At 35.1% G+C, this 20191-nt stretch overlaps 1 protein-coding gene across 5 annotated transcripts in view; it reads left to right on the top strand.

Moving 5' to 3' along the window:
• LRBA (LPS responsive beige-like anchor protein) overlaps positions 1–20191 on the top strand; it is a 756962-nt gene that overhangs the window by 322011 nt on the left and 414760 nt on the right. For all 5 annotated transcript variants that reach the window (XM_027513423.1, XM_027513426.1, XM_027513425.1 and 2 more), the window contains exon 37: positions 17575–17741. In XM_027513423.1, coding sequence (XP_027369224.1) covers positions 17575–17741 — 167 coding nt within the window. The remainder of the gene's footprint in view (positions 1–17574; positions 17742–20191) is intronic.

Below are 20191 nucleotides of genomic sequence, written 5' to 3'. Positions count from 1 at the left end.
TGTACCATTTGATCAATATCTTCCCTTTCCTGCCAGTCTTAAGCCTCTAGTATGATTTTGAATTTTTTGTTTTTAGATTCTGCATATAAATGAAATATGCAATATTTGTCTTTTTGTTTATGGCTTGTCTCACTTAGCATATTGCCCTCAGATTCATCCATGTCATCACAAGTGGCAAGATTTCCCCTTTTTTGAGGTTGAATAGTATTCCACTGTATTTTGTTTATCCATTTGTTGATGGATACATAGTGTGTTTCCATATTTTGGCTATTTTTAATAATGATGCAAGGAATTTGGGAGTGCATGTATTTCTTCAACATAGTGAGTTGTTTCCTTTAGATATAAAGAAGTGCGTTGCTAGATCATGTAGTAGCTCTATTTTTAACTTTTTGGGAAACCTTCATGCTGTCTTCAGTCGGGTGCTCCAATTTATGTTCCCACTGCCAGTGCACAAGATTTTCTTTCCTCTACATTCTCTCCAACACTCGATATTGCTTGTGTTATGTTAGAATCAGCTATATAGTAATCTTTAAATTTCCTTTCATTCAGTCTTTAAGTTTCAGAAAATTTTTTGAAACTGAAACCATAAACAAGTTTTCTCTGTTTATTTTCTCTTTCTACTAACTTTATATATTGGTTCTTACCTGCATGTAAAATTGGTGGAGTGCAAAATAAATCTGAATTATTTAAACATTAGTTGAAGAACACACTTTTTTCCATCTTTGTCCACTTTTAAATTTTATATTCTCATTATTGAATTGAATTCCCCAATCTGTCTTTTAGTGGTTGAAATACAAGGCAAATGAAATAGAATGGCACTATATATTTTTTTCTTAGTAACTTTTAAAGTAAACTTATGATACAGTAAAAATATTTTCAAGTGAACTCCCCATTTATGCTTTCCTGCTTGTCTTTTCTTCTTTTTGTTTTATTCTTTCTTATTTATTCCCTTATACTTTTTTACTCCTATTTGGAACATCTCATCTTCAAAGTGTGTTAGTCACTCAGTCGTGTCTGGCTGTTTGTGACCACATGGACTAGTCCACCGGGCTTCTCTGTCCATGGAATTTTCTAGGCAGGAATGCTAGAGTGGGTAGCCATTTCCTGCTTTAGTAACTGAGAAAGGGATGACCCAGGTTCATGATAACTTTTTAAGCTTATCTTTATGCCTTCTGTTTCTCATGATGGCTCTATATTGGTGATTAATATATCCCACTGTCTTTCCAACATCTCTTTCTTGAGGTACACTTTACATAATCAATTCTGTCATTTCCTGAAGAGATGACTGATTAATAGATCTTGAGTCATCAGAGCTCAAGATCCCAGTTTGAGTCATAATAGCAAAGCAGTAGAATGACAGTTCTTATCCTGGCTTTGGTATTTGTTTACTAACATTGTGGTTTTAGACATACTTCTTATCCTCTTTTTATATACTTCTTCATCTATAGAGCAGGAATAGGAAAATGGTAAGCTTCACTCTTTCTCTCTCTATATATACATATATATACACACACACATATAATTGTAGCTTTGGATATTATTTTATTTATGTTAGATAAAAATGATGTTATAAACAACCGTGAGAGTTGTACTATAGATACGTTATAGATAAAGTACTATGGATACGTTGGTTAAGTAAGGACTATTGTGAGTCCTTTTAGATGTCCAGATCACTTTAGTTTGAGCACTCAGCCAGTGAGACCACAGACTAATCTGGTGCAGTTTCACATAGTTCTGACTTTCCCGTCAGATAACCTTGTGCATTAATTTTGACTCTGTCATTTACTGACTGTGTGAGCTAAGACATTAATGTCTCATGTGAAAATCAGGATAATGATGGTGCCTACCTATAGTAATGAGGAGTAAATGGGATTTGATAACTGTAAAGTGCCTGTTACGTGAGTCCATACTAAATGTTTAATGATGCGGCTATTGCTGTTACTTCAAAATGAAGAGTAGTTTTTTTATTCTAAGTAATCTCAAGGATTACTCAAGGAATGCTTATATGTCCCACACTTACTCTGGAATTCTTACCTCTGCCTTAGGGCCTTGGTCCAGTCAACTGCTCTGTCAGAACTCTGGAGGCTATTTCTTAGTATCATACAAGTGGCTTTCCCAGGAAGTAGCTGTTTTATCTTTATCCTGTTGCTCAGAGCATGGACGAAGGCTTTTCTTGTTCTCCTTTGTAGGCCTTGCAATGATGAAAGACATCACAGTGCAGAAAAGGGAAGCTCATTACTGAGTTTTGCATCTGCTAATTCATAGGCCACGCTCCTGCAGAGGAGGTTTTCTCTTGACCTCTGTCTCTCTCCTGCTTTGCCAAGTTCAGCTCCCTCACACAGAGATCTCTCTTGATCACATTCCTTCTTTTAGTACAGGCTGACTTGCATCCAGTCTTAGAATAAAAAGAATGCTGGGCCTTACTAAGTCCAGGGTTCACCTTTTTCCCTTCTTCTGGTTCATTGACAGTGGGACCATCAAACTCCTTAAGGAAAATTCTCACTGTGGTTTATCATACATATTCTGGTTTATCTTTCACACCTGGACTCTTTAGTCACAGTATTTCTCAGTACATTTCCAAAGTCTGCTGTATTCATTCTGGAATGCACTATTTTTAGAGATTCTTCTAGGGTGTGTTTTAACTTGTCTCACTTCCTATTTTAGCTTCTTGATAATGGCCAGATTAAGAACTAGGCTCACAACATTTTCTGCTCTCAGTTTTCTATGGGGGGTGACTTCTGAATAGAAAATATATATATCTACACAGGGCATGTGCATGCATGTACATATTTTTTAAAAAATCATCCTTTTTAGAATAACATGTGCAACTAAAGAAGCTTTCATTTTTGGGACAAAGGAAGACCATTGTAAAGTAAGCTGATGTCTCTGATTTTGAAAATTATGAGTGATACTTCTCTAGCTTCAAGAAACAGAGCTATATTACTGGGCACTCCTTTAAAGGTAGAAAGCTAGAAAAAAGCAAAGGAATTAAGGCCGAGGTGAAATGGAATTCATACCTGTGAGCAAGGCTGATCAAATTAAATCCAAACTGAAAAATATATTTTTTTCAGTGTGTTCTCATTAGATTCTAATAATGTAAAATATAGTCTCAATAGAGAAATAGATATCTTACTGCTGTTTAAAAATCTCTTCTAGAAAAATGTCTGAATACACTCCCTACAGATAGATAAAGCCTGTATTTAAGGTTTCAGTTTATGATATATCCTAGTTATCTTAACAGTTGACCAAATCAACTATTTATATGTTAAACCATTTATAAAAACTTTTGAGGAATAATCTTTTTAGGAAGGAAATGGGTAAAAATATATTAGGCACCCAAGGAAGATATAAAGCAGCATGTACTGGTTTGCTTAAAAAAAGAGAGAGCTCTGGTAATTGCAAGTCTTATTCTGTTATTCTTAAAAGTTTTTTATTTGAGCTGTTCTCATTTTTTCACCACTATTTTGCTATATTTTATTTCTTCTATCTTAAATGAGCCCTTTCTTCTCCATGAAAAGTTACTTAACCTCTAATTCCTTTGTGAAACCGTGACTGGTTCTGAATAGTTCTTTTCTGTTCTTTCCAAGCACACGGTGAATATCTTTCTTAGCAAGTATCTCATATTGTAATTATTTTTACTCCATGTCTCTCAGCTACATTCAGATGATGGAAGACAAGGGACTGTTTGCAGTATAGTTGGTTAACTTCATGAGTGAGTCTACAGTAAGTGTTGGGTGTTAGTGTATATGCCTGTCAACATTTTGATTGTTTTATGTCTATGCATATTGGAACTTTATGAAAAGCACATCACATTATATCCTTTTTCTTTAAGGAAACTGAGGAATAGGAGGTTAAATACCTAGCTGATCATGAATACGTCAGAGCCAAGATTTAAACTCAGGTTGTCTGGCTCCAGAGTCTGTGTTCTTAACCACAGTATTAACTATGGTTTCTTACAGAATGAATTAATCTCTTTTTACCTTTTCGGTTTTCATGCTTGTTCTTGAACTACTGTTATTTGAAATTAAAGTATGTCTATACATATGTACACATAGACACACACACACACACACACACACACAACTTTTAGCCTAGTACAAGTAAGATGCCCTAGTTTTGTATGATTTCCAAAAAACCCAATGGTTAGGTAGATATGTTGAGTTAAAAGATTATAGGATTTGTTTAAGATATTCAGCTCTTGTGAAAATTAACAAATAGTAAAGTTTAAAAAATAAAAACTTGAATTTCTCTCTCTTTCACTATATATGTGTTTATATGTATTTGTGTATAATTATAATCTCTCGGGAAGATATACTTGTCTCATGATGAATTTTAAAATATGGTTATTTGAATTTAACTCTGTTTAAATTTCCTGTCAGTTGTGTTGATCACTGATACTAACCTCATTTTACTTTCTTTACCAAACTGATATATTATGTATGCAGGCATTGTTAAAGAAATCAGTTTGCCTTTATGAAAGCTGTTTTGCTATTTACTTAAAAATTTTGTAATTTTCATTGTTAACAAGTAACTCTAATGTAGCAATGAAATAGCGTGAACAGTGTTGTATGTGTATTTTACATGCAAGTGGAAACTAACCTTCTTCTTAGTGTTGACTTCACTTTACAAATATGTAAAAGCTTTTGAAACCCATTTTTTTATTCTCTAAAATATTAGAACCTATATTAGCACTCAGATAATTTGAAAATATTGTTTTAAGTCTGCAATTGTAAAGATAAGAACCCAGCACATTGTATCCAGTCCATTAAAACAATAAGAAATGAAAGCGATACTTTGATAAGTGTTCTGCCTGTTTTCACCTTGAATGCTATTATCAGGGGGATGATACTATATCTATTTCATTGGCTTAGACTTTTTCATGCTGAGAGAAATCAATACTTCGAAGCGTTGGATGACAGAGGAATCACTTTAGAATTAAAGGTGGCTGTCACACATTGTCATTGGTTGACTTTCGTTTGCTGTTGGATTTTTTAAGCTTTTATTTTTCTAAGTTTTTCAGGAGGCTCTGTAACATTCCCATGGACAACATTTTTTTTTTTTTAAATGGTTGGACTTTAAATCTGAATTGAGATTGAGTGCAAAGACCTCCAAAATTGAACTGTTGAAAAGCTTCTTAATTTGTTGTCCTTTAGATGATTGCCCTTTTAAATGGTTTACAATGAGACAAACAATTTATAGTGTAAGTAATTTTGAGATAAATTAGGGCATAAGGTAGTACACTTAAAAGTGTTTACCAGAAAGTGTGTTCATTTAACTAAAAATATAATGTTGTGTATAGCCATGAAAAAGAATGAAGATAGAACTTTATGTCTTGAAAAGGAATGACGGATAATTTGATTTTATTTACACAGGCAATACATTCATGTTAACATGACTACACCTGTAGAAAACAGCCAAACAGTGACGAAGTAGAAGAGAGGAATTTCTTTATCATATAAGTCATTGCTTTTTAAATTTGAGTATAAATTTCTTTATAAACTGAAGCACAAAACTTCTGAAGCCAATACATTTCAATTGCTTAATTAAAAATAAATGTTAGTAAATTAGAATAACGGGTTATAAAATATTTTAAATATTTTAGCCTTGAACTTTTTAACTGAAATTTATTTTTATATCACAATATTATGCAAACTTAATGAAAACTTGCTTTATAATCTGTTTCTCATAAAATATACTCTATTAATTTAACATTAATTTACCTCCTTTTCTTAATGCTGAAGTGGTTGTGAGAAGCCTTGTGCATTTATATATCCAATCACAACCCCTTTTTGTTCCATTAAGCTAAATGATGTCATTTTATCTAATGACTTACTTGCTTCTGTTTTTTTTTTTCTTTTAATACGTAGCTGCATGTTTTTTAATCATTGTAATTTCTTCTCCAGTTTTTGAACTTTACACAAAGTCGGTTTTCTCTGGCATTTTTAGTTCTACTATTATGTTTGAGATTCATTTCATTTGTTAGGTTTTCTTTTTCATGATCAACGCCGTATAATTCTGTTTCATCAGTAGAGCAGTGGTTTTTCATGCTGTGTTCTGCTGTTGATTGGCAATCCATTTTTTAACTGTTGATATCAGGATCTGTGCAGCTTTAATGTCTTTTGGTGTACATACTCACGTGTATTTGTAGGTGGATTTGTTGTTCTGTTGCTCAGTTGTGTCCATCTCTGTGCAACTCCATGGACTGCTGCGTGCCAGGCTCTATTAGCCTTCACTGTTGCATGGAGTTTGCTCAAACTCATGTTCATTGAGTGGTGATGTCATCCAACCATCTCCTGCTCTGTCGTCCTCTTCTCCTTCTGCCCTCAGTCTTTTCCTGCATCAGGGTCTTTTCCAGTGAGTCACTTCTTCACATTAAGTGGCCAAAGTACTGGAGCTTCAGCTTCAGCATTAGTCCTTCCACTGAATATTCAGGGTTGATTTCCTTTAGGACTGACTGGTTTGGTCTCCTTCCTGTCCAGGGGACTCTCAAGAGTCTTCTCAAGCCCACAGTTCAGAAGCATCAATTCTTCGGTACTCAGCCTTCTTTATGGTCAAACTCTCTGGAAAGAAACATAACTTTGACTATACAGACCTTTGTCTGAAAGTGATATCTTCACTTTTTAATATGCTGTCTAGATTTGTAACTGCTTTCCTTCCAAGGAGCAAGTGTCTTTTAATTTCATGGCTGTAGTCATCGTCCTCAGTGATTTTAGAACTCAGGGAAATAAAATCTGTCACCATTTTCAGTTTTTCCCCTTCTATTTACCATGAAGTGATGGGACTGTATGCCATGATCTTCGTTTTTTGAATGTTGAGTTTTAAGCCAACTTTTTTACTCTCTTTGACCCTCATCAAGAGGCTTTCTAGACCCTCTTCACTTTCTGCCATTACATTGGGTATCATCTACATATCTGAGGTTGTTAATATTTCTCCCAGCAATCTTGATTCTGCCTTGTGATTCATCTAGTCTGGCATTTCTCATGATGCACTCTGGATATGAGTTCAATAAGCAGGGTGACAATATATAGCCTTGACATACTTCTCTCCCAATTTTAAACCAATCCATTGTTTCATGTCCAATTCTGTTACTTCTTGACCTGCATGCAGATTAATCAGGAGACAGGGTGGTCTGCTATTCCCTTATCTTTAAGAATTTTCCACAGTTTGTTGTGACCCACACAGTCAAAGGTGTCAGCATTGTCAATGAAGCAGATGTTTTTCTAAAATTCCTTTGTTTTTTCTATGATCCAACGGATTTTGGCAGTTTGATCTCTGGTTCCTCTGCCTTTTCAAATCCAGCTTGTACATTTGGAAGTTCTTGGTCATGTACTGTTGAAGCCTATCGGGAAGGATTTTGAGCATTATCTTGCTAGCATGTGAAATGAGTGCAATTGTGCAGTGGTTTGAACATTCTTTGGCATTTCCTTTCTTTGTAATTGGAATGGAAAACGGACCTTCTCCAGTCCTGCAACCAATGCTGAGTTTTCTAAATTTGTTGACTTATTGATTGCAGCACTGTAAAGCACCATCTTTTAGGATTTGAAATAGCTCAGCTGGAATTCCTTCTAGTTCATTTCATACTATGAACTAGCTTTGTTCATAGCAATGCTTTCGAGGCCCACTTGACTTCACATTCCAGGATGTCTGGCATGGTGACTGACCACCTCATTGTGGTTATCTTGGTCATTAAGACCTTTTGTATGTAGTTCTGTGTATTCTTGTCACCTCTTCTTAATTGATCTCTTCTGTTTCTGTTAGGTCCTTACCGTTTATGTCCTTTATCGTGCCCATCCTTGCATGAAATGTTCCCTTGCTATCTCCAGTTTTCTTGAAGATATCTCTAGTCTTTCCTATTCTCTTGTTTTCCTCCATTTCTTTGTGTTGTTCATTTAGAAGGCTTTCTTATCTCTCCTTGCTATTCTCTGGAACTCTGCATTCAGTTCGATGTATCTTTCCCTTTCTTTCATACCTTTCACTTCTCTCCTTTCCTCTGTTACTTGTAAAGCCTCCCCAGATAACCACTTTGCCCTCTTGCATTTCTTTTCATTTGGGTTGGTTTTGGTCACCGCCTCCTGTACAGTGTAATGAATCTCCATCCATAGTTCTTCCGGCACTCTCTCTACCAGATCTAATCCCTCAAATCTATTTGTTACTTCCACTGTATAAATTTAAAGGATTTGATTTAGGTCATACCTGAATGGTCTGGTGGTTTTCCCAACTTTCTTCAATTTAAGCCTGAATTTTGCATTAAGGAGCTGATGATCTGAGACACAGTCAGCTCCAGGTATTGTGTTTGCTGGCTGTATAGAGCTTCTCCATTTGGCTGCAGAGAATATAATCAATCTGATTTCAGTACTGACCATCTGGTGGTGTCCATAATGTAGAGTTGTCTCTTGTGTTGCTATGACCAGTGATTTCTCATGACAAAACTCTGTTAGCCTTTGCCCTGCTTCATTTTGTATTCCAAGGCCAAACTTACTTTCACGTCCCAGAATCTCTTGACTTTCTACTTTTGCATTCCAATCCCGTATGATGAAAAGGATGTCTTTTTTTGGTGTTAGTTCTAGAAGGTCTAGTAGGTCTTCATAGAAGCCATCAAATTCAGCTTCTTCAACATTAGTGGTTGTAGCTTAGACTTGGATTACTACGATGTTGAATAGTGTGTCTTGGAAGGGAACCGAGGTCATTCTGCCATTTTTGAGATTGTACCCAGGTACTACATTTCGAACTCTTTTGTCGTCTATGAGACTATTTCTTCTAAGGGATTCTTGCGCACAGTATTAGATACAACGATCATCCAAATTAAATCCGTCCATTCCCGTCCATTTTAGCTCACTGATTCCTAATACATCGATGTTCATTCTTGTCATCTGTTTTACCATGTGCAATTTACCTTGATTTGTGGACCTAACATTCCAGGTTCCTATGCAGTATTTCTTTACAGTATCTGATTTTACTTTCACCACCAGACATATCCACAGCTGAGCATTGCTTCCCCTTTGGCCCAGCCTCTTCATTCTTTTTGGAGCGATTTCTCCAGTCTTGTCCAGTAGCATATTGGATACTTTCTGACCTGAGAGGCTCATCTTCCATTGTGGTGTCTTTTTGCCTTTTCATACTGTTCATGTGGTTCTTGAGGCAAGAATACTGCAGTAGTTGGTCATTCTGTCCTCCATTAGACCGTGCTGTGTCAGAATTCTTACTTTGACCCATCCATGTTGGGTGGCCCTACACAGGATGGCTCATAGCTGCATTAAGTTATGCAAGTCCCTTTGCCCAACAAGGCTGTGATCCATGAAGGGGAGGGTGGACTTGACTGTAAAATATTCATGTTTTCTGTCTCAATAGATAACTGCTACACTCTCTTGCAAAAGTGTGTACCTCTTCCAACATCAGTGTGTAACTGTTCATATTACTCCACATTTTCATCAACAGTTGTTTGCCACTTTTAATTTTAGCTTTCTGGGAGTTGTGTAGTGGTATGTCACTGTGTTTTATTTGGGATTTTCTTTACAAATTAAAGTGTACATCTTTTCTCCTGCTTGTTATGTATTATGTTTTTTAAAAATAATTTTTGTGTAGTACCATTTATCTTTTACCTAGTTTCTTATTAGTTATCTCTTATTGTTTATCTACCTTACTGATTTATAGAGTGTATTGACCTGCTTGGTATATGAGCTAATTTTTTCAATATGAATATTTTAACTACTTTCTTCCCTGTTAGTGCCTTGCCTATTCATTTTTAAGAACTTCTTAAATATACTTTATTGAGTGATTTATATATAATATACTCATTTCAGGTATTCAGTTGGATGAGTTTTGACACGTGTATATCTTTGTTGCTGTTATAATCAAGATATGGAAATTGTCATCTCAGAGAATCCCCTTCTGTTCCCATGTGGTCAGTGCCACTGCACATACACACACCTGGTGGTGGTGGTGGAGTCGCTCAGTTGCGTCCAACCCTCGTGACCCCATGGCCTGTAGCCCGCCGGGCTCCTCTGTCCATGACATTCTCCAGGCAAGAATACTGGAGTGGGTTGCCATGTCCTCCTCCAGGGGATCTTCCCGACGTAGGGAAGATACTGGGTCTCCTGCATTTCAGGCAGATTCATACATATCCTAACTGTAGGCAACTGCTCATCTGGTTTCTGTTATTATAGATAGTTTGGTGTGGTATACAATTTCATATAAATTACATAATGGGTGCTCTAAGGTCTGGATTGTTTTGGTCAACATAACATTTTTGATACTAATCCACATTGTTGTATGTGTATTGCTCTTTTGTTTTTTATATTGCTTAGCAGTACTGCTTTGTTTATCCATTCGTCTGTAGGTGTACATGGGGTAATTTCCACTGTTTGGCTCAATGATTAAAAGCATTATGGGCATTTTCATACAATTCATTTTTGTGGAAACGTTATCATTCATTTCGAGGAAGTACCTAGGAGCATAATTGCTGTGTGCTGTTGCAAGTTTGTATTTAGGCTTAGGAGAAACTGCCAGACTATTTTCTAGAGTAGTTGCAGGTCTTACACTTCATCAGGCTAGTTAGTAGGTATGAGAGTTCCCTCTGTCCCACATCCTTGCCGGTATTTATTGTCAGTTCCTGTAATTTCAGCCCTTCTAGTGTGTATATAATGATAGAGTGTTGTGGTTTTTAGTTGAATTTCTCTGCTGACTAAGCGTTTTTTCACATACTTATTAGTCATTTGTATATCTTTTGTAAAATGTCTAGTCAGATCCTTTGTTTATGGTTTTAAGTTTGTTTGTCTCTATGGCACTGTAGGAATTCTTTGTATTTTCTGTAAGGAAATCTTTTGTCAGCTATACATATGGTGAATGTTTTTTCTCATTGCCTTTTCATTTTCTTTCCTTATTCATTTCTTTCTTAATTGCAGGAAAATTGCTATACAACACTGTGTTGGTTTGTGTGGTACAACGCTGCAGATCAGCCGCAGTCACACATATGTCACGTCCTTTTTAGCTCCGCTCCCCTCGCAACCCGCCCCTCTAGGTCATTTCAGAGTGCCAGGCCAGGCGCCCGACTTCTCACGGGGTACCCGTCCTACTCAGGGTAGTGTGTATGCGATAATGGCGCTTTCTCCATTCGTCCCACTCTTTCCTTCCCTCACTGGCCTTTTCGTTTTCTAAATGGTGACTTCTACAGGGCAGATTTTATCAGTTTCACTGAAGTCTAATTTTTCAAATTTTGTTATGGTTATGATTTTCTTTTACACTCTCCAATCTATGAATTTTAGTCTAAGTATTCTCTGCGTACTTGAAGTTTGTGAGATTTTTCTGTTTATTTTTTCTAGAAGTGCTAAAATTTTAACTTTTACATCTATATTTTTTATTCATTTTGAATTAAACATTTTGTTTGTGGTATGAGGTAAAAACAAGTTTTTTTCTTTCTTTGCTCCTTTGAGAGTGGCCAGGTGTTTCCATACCAGTTGTTGAAAAGGCACTCTTTTTTCATTTCATAATCTATGCTGTCTTGATTTCTTATTTTACAGTGTGATTCAAAGAGTATAAAATTCTACAGTTTCATCTTTCCTTTGTAAATTTTTTTTTCTTTTTTATTCAGATATATTTTAGACTCAGCTGTCAATATATCCTTAAGAAAGCCTCCTAAAGTATTAAGATTGGGTTGAATCTATAAAATCAATTTGAAAAGTATATATATTTTAAAATACTGAGATTTTAAATCTATGAACATTGTGTATATCCTCAGTTATTTTAGTCTTAGTTTCTCTTAGCAGTGTTTTATGGTTTTCAGTGTGTAGACTTGAATATGTTTTTGTATACTGCTAAATATTTCACGTTATTAATGGTATTGTTAATTGTTTTTGAGTTGATTATTGCCAGCATGTAGGTACATAATTAACTTTTAGTATATTGACCTTTTATCTAAGAAACTTGTATTATATATTCTAGTAGTTTTTTCTTAGAATGCTCAGAATTATAACATAGGGGAACACATATACAAATGAAGAGTCTGTTAGTCTTTCCTTTTCAGACTGTCTTTTTGCTTACTTGTTTATTTTTTGTCTCTGCTGGTTAAGATCTCTTTTACCATATTGAATAGAAGTTATGAGAGAGGACATAGCACTTTATTTCCAGTTTTAGTTGAATGATTTTTATAGATGTCCTTCCTAAGGTTTAGGAAGTCTCTTTGTATTCCTGGTTTGTGGAGTACTTGTTATTTAATTAATTAATTTATTTTCATGAAAGGGTTTTGAATGGTATTTATTTAATTAATTGCTTTTAAAAATTTAGATGATGTGTTTTTCTCCCTTTTTTTCTGTTTTATGGTGAATTATGCTGATTTATATTTAAATATTAAGTCAACTTTGCATTCCATACATATACTCTACTTCATCATGATATATAGTCTGTTTTATAGATAGCTGAATGGTAGTATTTTGTTGAGTTTTTGTGTTTATTTATGCAAATTATGTTACTTAGTTTTCTGTTCCTTTAATGCAAAATTAGTTGGAGTGTATTCCTTAGCCTCTGTCATCTGAGTTTAAGATTTGTATTATTTCTTCCTTAAATATTTAATATTTTCTAATATATTTAAAAGTATAAATTTTACTTTAAATGCTGTTTTATCCAGTTCCCACAATTTTTTCTAATTTTCCTTGTGATATCATTTTTGATCCATATTTTTTTATTTGGAGATGAATTGTTTAATTTCCAATTATTTTGGATTTTTTGAGATTTTTTTCCACCTTTTATATTCAGGTAAAGAATCAAAAGGACCTCTAGATTGCCGTATATTTTCCTCTGCATGAGTATCTCTTCTCTAATAGTTTGTCTTTCAAATTTCCCTCTTACTTTCTCAATAGACATCTTTAAACTTGTTTCACATATAAAAGCTAGAGGAAAAGTGTATTTTCCAGCCCTTGAAAATGTCTTGAGGCTATTTGGGTAGTAGTGTATAATCTAGTATATCTGGCAAATAGAGTGTAGATAGACAGTAATGTAAAAGATAATATTCCACTTTATAGACGGCTACACATTCACAGGTCTAGGCAGTAAAATTTGGTTCTAATTTTTCAATATTTTAAACAATTATATATTTTTTGAGGATGGGATCTATACATATATCTATGTCATTCCAAAGCAAATTTTTCTAGAAATAATTCTGGGACTTCTCATAAAAGGACAGAAGATTATTTCACGAGCTGAGTTGTGAGCAAATAAAGATCTACATTAGGGCTGTGATGAGTGGTTAGAGGTTTGGCTGGAAATGATGGGATATGATGTGAGGGAAATTGAAAAGTCACAGATGACAGAAATAGGAAACCGTTCCCTTTTCAGTGTAACAGCATGTTTGGGATAAAGATGGTAGGTTGTATGTTTTAAATTTTAGGTACTTATTGAATGGTTGGAGACTGTCCTACAGATAGAAATGTGGGATCTGAATTTGGGAAAACAGCTGAGTCAGACGTGAAAAACTTGACAGCTACATCTAAATTGATAATAGCAGATGATGGTGGGAGTGGGTGATATTGCCAAGGGACATATGACAAAGCCTTGAGAAAATGCGAGCATCCTGGGAGATAATGAAGAGAAAGTCTGACCACCAGAAAGGTCATCAGAGTGATGGCAGGAGCATAATAGAGAAATCTGCTTGATTTTAAGTTCATTCCTCTCTGGGCTTTCATACAAAGGACAGATAGTGAACTTAGAGACATAACATCTGAAAGGAAAGGCTAAATGTGATATTGTCTTTACTTCTTTATTTAAAGATCCAGAAGAGTTATTTGAATTACAATTGATCAGTCTAAATTGCTTCTCTCTTCAGTTAAGTGAATTTTTTAAGAACTAGATTTATCTTATGTTTTATTAATTCTATATTAATACATTAATAGATTTCTTTAGCAATGATCAAATTCATTCAAATATATTTGAATTAGTTCCCAGGATGCTTTTTTCTGTTTTTTTTATTTTATGATTCAGGTTGGACAGGAGGGTCATTGTTGTGATGCTATATTACTTAGTTCATGTGTTGCTTAAAGTAGGAAAACAGAAACGTTTATGTGAAGTAAAATTGAATGAAAGTCCTAGATCTGGTGGGCTTCCCAAATGGTGCTCATGGCAAAGAACCCTCCTGCTAATGCAGGAGGCACAAGAGACTTGGGTTCAATCCCTGGGCTGGAAAGATGCCCTGGAGAAGGAAATGGTAACCCACTCAGTATTCTTGCCTGGAGAATCCCATGGACAGAGGAGCCTGGTGGGCTATAGACCACAGGGTCCAGAGTCGAATGCAACTGAAGCAATTTAGCAGGCACACACTAGACCTGGCCCTTGATTTTATTGATAGATGGTACATTTTGGTAAGGTCTTTTGGGATACCTCCACTTAATCCTTAAACACAAGCGCACGCACACACACACACACACACACGCACGCACATTCCTTCAATAAGTAACATGTGTTTGATCTTCAGGCAAATATTCCTCATCCGTACTTGACTTTGAATGATATGTCATATGTTGAATATGTTATTGGTTTTTTAATAAGAATGTGTTCATCTTTAAAATTGCATTTTAAAGATGCTTTTAAGAATAGATGCAAGTTCATTATATCATTACAAAACATTCTTGTTTGGTTTCCTTTTATCATGTTTTAAGGTTAGATGTGACTCTAATGTTCCACAATGAGACAGAGATTGATAATCAGGAGAGAATAGCCCTTTAATGTGATTTATATCTATAGATTTTATGTCAGATATGAAAAGTTGCTGTTTATATTATAAAGGAGGATCCATTAAAGAGCACTTTAAACCATTTTACTATTTAACTTACTACCTTGGACTCTTTTTAGAATTCTGCCTTTTTAAGCAAACTTTAGTTGCTTACCAAATGTTTTGAAGAATATGATTTGATAAAGTTAAACTGGTAAATGCATACAGGTAGCCTATTTAATAATGTATTTTTGGGTAATTTTGGTACATTTAATATGAAGGTATCTGGTGTTTCAGGGGAGTATTCAAACCAATTATTTTTGAATTTCCATCAATAATTTTAATTCCCTCTTATGATCAGGTGAGGTTAGATAAAGGCACACGGTGCATACATTAGGGGGTGTTTAAGCTGTACAAATTCTGACAGTGTCTACCATTTGGTCCTGGTGGCTTCAGTGTATGGTTGACTTAGATGTGAAGTAGCCTACAGAGTGCTGCCTATTCTGGAATGAATCTCTGAAAATATCACATAGTAGTTGACCTTTTTGTTAACAATGGAATAATTCCCTAGCTATCTTCACTTAAACTACTCCCTTCAAGTATTTCTTAATCATATTTTCTTTTCTTTGCTCAAATCATAATGTTGACAAACTGAACTATCTTGGGGTTTGTTTGGCTCAGGCTTTCATTTTTTAACATGATATCTGGCATTTGCCTGTGTGCGTATGTTCATTTGCTTCAGTCCTGTCCGACTCTTTGCTACTCTATGGACTGTAGCCCTCCAGGCTTCTCTGTCCATGGGATTGCCTAGGCAAAAATACTGGAGTGGGTTGCCATTCCCTTTTCTAGGAGATTTTCCTGACTCAGGGGTTGAATCCGTGTCTCCTGCATTGCAGGTGGATTCTTTACCTCTGAGCCACTGGAGAAGCCTGGCATTTGCCTGTAGTATTTTATAAATGAATCTTGTTTCTAACATAATTTATTTTTTCCATATCAGTGTTTAGGTAAAAGAAGTACTTTCCTTTTAACAATATACAGAAACTAACTTCCTAGAGATTGGCCAAAATCTTTGAAGTGTACAATCCTTAGAGGTAATATAATCCTCTCATTTTGCAGGTGGGAGGACAGTTAGACCCAGCAAAGTCAAGTGAGTTAGTTGCCCAAGACTGATAAGAGACTCTGCCAAAGATGATGCTTTTGTCTGGTTTTTGATTTGTTTCCCAATCTTATGCCTATTCATATGTATAAACATATTCATATATATTATATTACTTGTCTGAAAGGGATTTTGCATCTGCAAATTTTGGTATCCGTGGGGGTCCTGGAACCTTGCCCCTTTCCCCCCACCCCCTCATGATAGCAGGAGACGACTGTACTTTTATTCCCAATTCCCTTCTCACAGTCTAGAATGGGGATTCTCCAGGGCACAGGCTATCAAGCTGATTCAGCCTTTGATCTCAGTAGCCTAGTGTTCTGTACAAACCGAGAGATATTTGATTATTTATGCATTTGCATAAACACTGTATCATTTAGGTTGCTTGTGGTATTAGGAACAGAAAACCCAGTTCGTACTGGACTTCAGTGAATGAACAGGAGCTTATAGGTTCTTGTAAAAAATCTTAAAAAAAAAAGTCTCACAGAAAGTTTAATTTAAAGGTAGGCTGGTTTTTGGTTGATCCACAAGTTCATGATTCCATTCAGAGTAAGCTAGTTTGTAATTCGCATACCTCCGCTCCCTGTGGGTATTGTCCTCCTCCTCAGGCTTGCTTCTCTTCTGGCACAGAAAGAGCTCTCCTGGAACCATTACTTCCTCTTTTACACTCCAAGAGAAAGGAATGAACTATCTAACTAAACTGACCTTTTAACTAACAAGTTTACATTAATCATTATTTTTTTAAATTTTAAACAATTAGGTAGTATAGCATCTTAAACATGATACCACAAGTATCTGAATTCCAAAAGAAAAGAAACAAGCATCGTGGAAACTAGTGGTTGTGTTGTATCTGATTATTGCTAAAGAATCCTAAATTTGTTTTGGCAAAATTGATGTCTAAGAAAGTACTTTTCAAACTTTAATTTAGAAATCACCTGGAGATCTCATTAAAATCCAAGTTTTGATTTAGTTGGTGTGGAGTGGGACCTATAATTCTGCACTTTTAATAAGTTCCTAGGTTATTCTAGTGCTAGTGGTCCATTTTGCATAGCCAAGGTTTAAAAGACCACGCTGTTTCTGGCATTTTCTAAAGGTGTTGAGAACTAGCTCAGTTTACTACTGCAAACCACCAGCATCTCTTTTCTGGACCTGTGCAGTAGCCTGATTACCAGTCTCCCTCAAGCCTCTTGTTCCTCTGTAATTCATTCTCTAAATGAAGCTGTGTTGATCATTTTCATATGTAAATCAGTCGCATCATTCCCTTGATTAACCTACTGGTAACCCATTGGGTTAGAATAGAATCTAAGCTCCTTATCATAACTGCACAGTTACTAAATGATGCAACCCCTGCCTGCCTCCCTCTCCAGTCTCTTTTCATACCATTCTTCTCTTTGTTCACTTTGCTTTAGTTCTTTGTAACCTCCCTTCATGCTGCTTGTAATGTGGACCCCGCATTTTCTGGCTTCTTCTCTTTATTCAGGTCTCTGCTTAGATATTAACCGTTTCTGAGTGTACCTTATGAATGACTACAGAGAAATAAGTTCTTGAGGGATTGTCATAATGAGACAGTAGATCACCAACTCTGCTCAGTTCAGTTCATGAGCAATGTAAAAGTCACTTTAAAGTTTTGTTTGGTTCTGTTCATATTAGAGATTGTTTCATCATGCAATTAAAGGGGTTTCCCCCATATTTTTATATTAATAGATGTTTCTTTTTCCTGTCCAAGTCACTATGTGCCCAGTATTCAGCAGACAAACGAGAAGATGAGAAGATGTGTGATCATTTGATAAGAGCAGCTAAATATCGAGACCATGTGACAGCAACTCAACTAATCCAGAAAATTATCAACATTCTCACAGACAAGCATGGAGCCTGGGGAAATTCTGCAGTGAGGTAAAGAGATACCTTTAGGATTTGGCCACTGATTTTCTGTGGAAGGCCTAGGTTAAGATAAATGGCTTTGATCAAATGGATATGATCAAGACCAGATGAAGAACAGAGTAATTTAATTTTGTAATTTATCTTCTACTATGAATTTAAAGCAAAGGGGAAGGAGAAAATCAGTATGGGTATAGTTGTGGATTTTTATGGATATTTCGGTTTCCTTCAACTACTCAAAGGAATAGTTGCTCATATATTTGTTCATTTTGAAGTGAACTGTTAGGGGAAGTTGTTGGTTTAAATTATTTTACTTGCAGCACTTATATCTGAATTTATACAAGTACAGTATTTTATTTGAAGAAACGATTCCCTATTTACACTTTTTAGTTTTTAGCATATAAATTTGAAAATGTAATATGTGTTGTCTTGTTGAGTTTTTGTTGCAGATTACTGGGCTATGATGACACAATACCAGCTTTAACATTATATTTACTATATCTACCTCCTTTTCAGATTACCAAACTGAACAAGCAGTTTTTAGTTCTTATTTTAGAAACAAAATATTTAAATTACTTTCTCAGACTAAGGAACTTAGATAAGTCATAAAATTTAATCTTTTTGGAATATTATATTCTACAAGTTTTAGGAACATGTTTTGACTCATTTAAGTAATGTTAATGAAAAAGTTATTTCCCACTAGAAACACATTTTTTAGTTCCTCATTTCTGCATAACTTTTTCTGGAAGACAACAACAAAGGAAAATAGTAAATAGCTTGTGTATTATGGATAGGTGTGACTGGCTTCTGCTTGTGTTTCAAGCAATTTATGTGTTTAGCAAAGTCTAGTTCAGAGATTTTCCAGTAAATAGAAAATGATTTTGGCTTTTTTTAAGCTGAACTTTACAAACTAGTTGAGTTGAAACCTATCTGTTTTGGGATGTTTTTGAGTACAAGTATTTGCTAATATAGAGAAGATATGTTTCGTCATGCTTATCTTGAAAAATACTTAAATAAAATGAATCTCGTTTCCTGGCATATCATTTTTGATGTTCAGAAGACAAACAGGTCGAGACAAAAGGACTGAGTAAAGGCAGAAACCGTGTTTGTTTGTTTGTTTTAATCGTATTCCAGCTGATCTCAGCTGCAAGAGTGGTCATGGGCATGACATGAATTACTGGGTCAGAGCTCTCTAGTGCCTTGTCTTGCAGCATATAAAAGTCCGAGGGTGTGTATATGGAGGGGGACTGAGGAAGAAGAGTTCTGTTGAAGGTTTTAGAGTTTCATTATACTTTAATATAACAGATGTGTTATAGTCATTTCGACACCAGGTTGTATATATATTAGGAGATTACTTTGATGTGTACTGGTTGGCACATATTGGGAGCTCAATATGTGTTTGTTACTTTTGTTTTTTTAGGCTTAAATTTTTTTCTTTAACATAAAGAAAGTTTTGGAATTTTAAAATGAAAATGTTTAGGCAACTTACACCAAATGGGTCTTTTTTACGACATCGGAATTCTTTCTAGCGATAGCTGTATCTTTGTATAGCATAGCACACTTGAAACATTTCAAAAACATGAAAGCATTTTTTTTCTGAAGTGATTTTTGTGTAGTAGAATATCTTGGAGAACTAAATGGACTGTGAAGTATATTTGTCTATAAGTAATTAGTGTTTCTGTAATAGAGTTATTCAAAGGCTTCAAGTCTATTATTCTATAGAGCAAGGAAAAAATGGAAGAAAATTCTGAAATTTTAATGTTTCCCCAAATTGACAGAACATTTTTTACTTTTTTGCTCCCAAATGGAAACAGCTGTCAAACTGCTTGCTTTTAAATGCATACATTTTTAATTAAGAGCAACAACAAAGGATGCATCATTGAAAGGAAAATTAATATTAGTATTGATAATTTTTCTGTATAAATCTCATAACTTACTTAGATTTTTATTAAAAACAGTGCTGTAGCAAAAGCACATTGTGCCTCCATGCTGATATTTTTGTCATTATATTTAGTTCCGTGTCACATTCGACTGTTACTTATTTAGAACACCTGGTTACTCCCTAATGCCTTTAATACAGTTATCTTAAGATAGTCCTTTTCAGTATTAATCGCACTTAGAGTGCATTTGTAGACCTTGGTGTCCTTTTTTAGGTAGCTGTGTAAGAAGACAGGTGATAAAACGTAGGCTGGCTTACCGTTCTTTGACAGTGGGTAACTATTCTGATTTCCCTTGTATGAGGCTTGCATAATCAGCTTGTAAATTATGGACATGGTTGTAATAAATGAGACTAACAGAGTGTACTTTGTTCTTTACTTAGCATAATTCTAGAAAACATAAATGGCTTTAGAGAGAAATCAGAGTCATACTGTAGCTATAATGCATTTAACTCTCCTAAGCCTGTTAAAAGAAATATGCACAATGAGCAAAATTCTAGTAAAGAGGATTAAATTATTTTAAGTATA

The sequence above is a fragment of the Bos indicus x Bos taurus genome, chromosome 17, assembly GCF_003369695.1.
Source record: "Bos indicus x Bos taurus breed Angus x Brahman F1 hybrid chromosome 17, Bos_hybrid_MaternalHap_v2.0, whole genome shotgun sequence".
NCBI lineage: Eukaryota > Metazoa > Chordata > Mammalia > Artiodactyla > Bovidae > Bos > Bos indicus x Bos taurus.
This window is presented reverse-complemented; position numbering and strand designations above follow the sequence as displayed.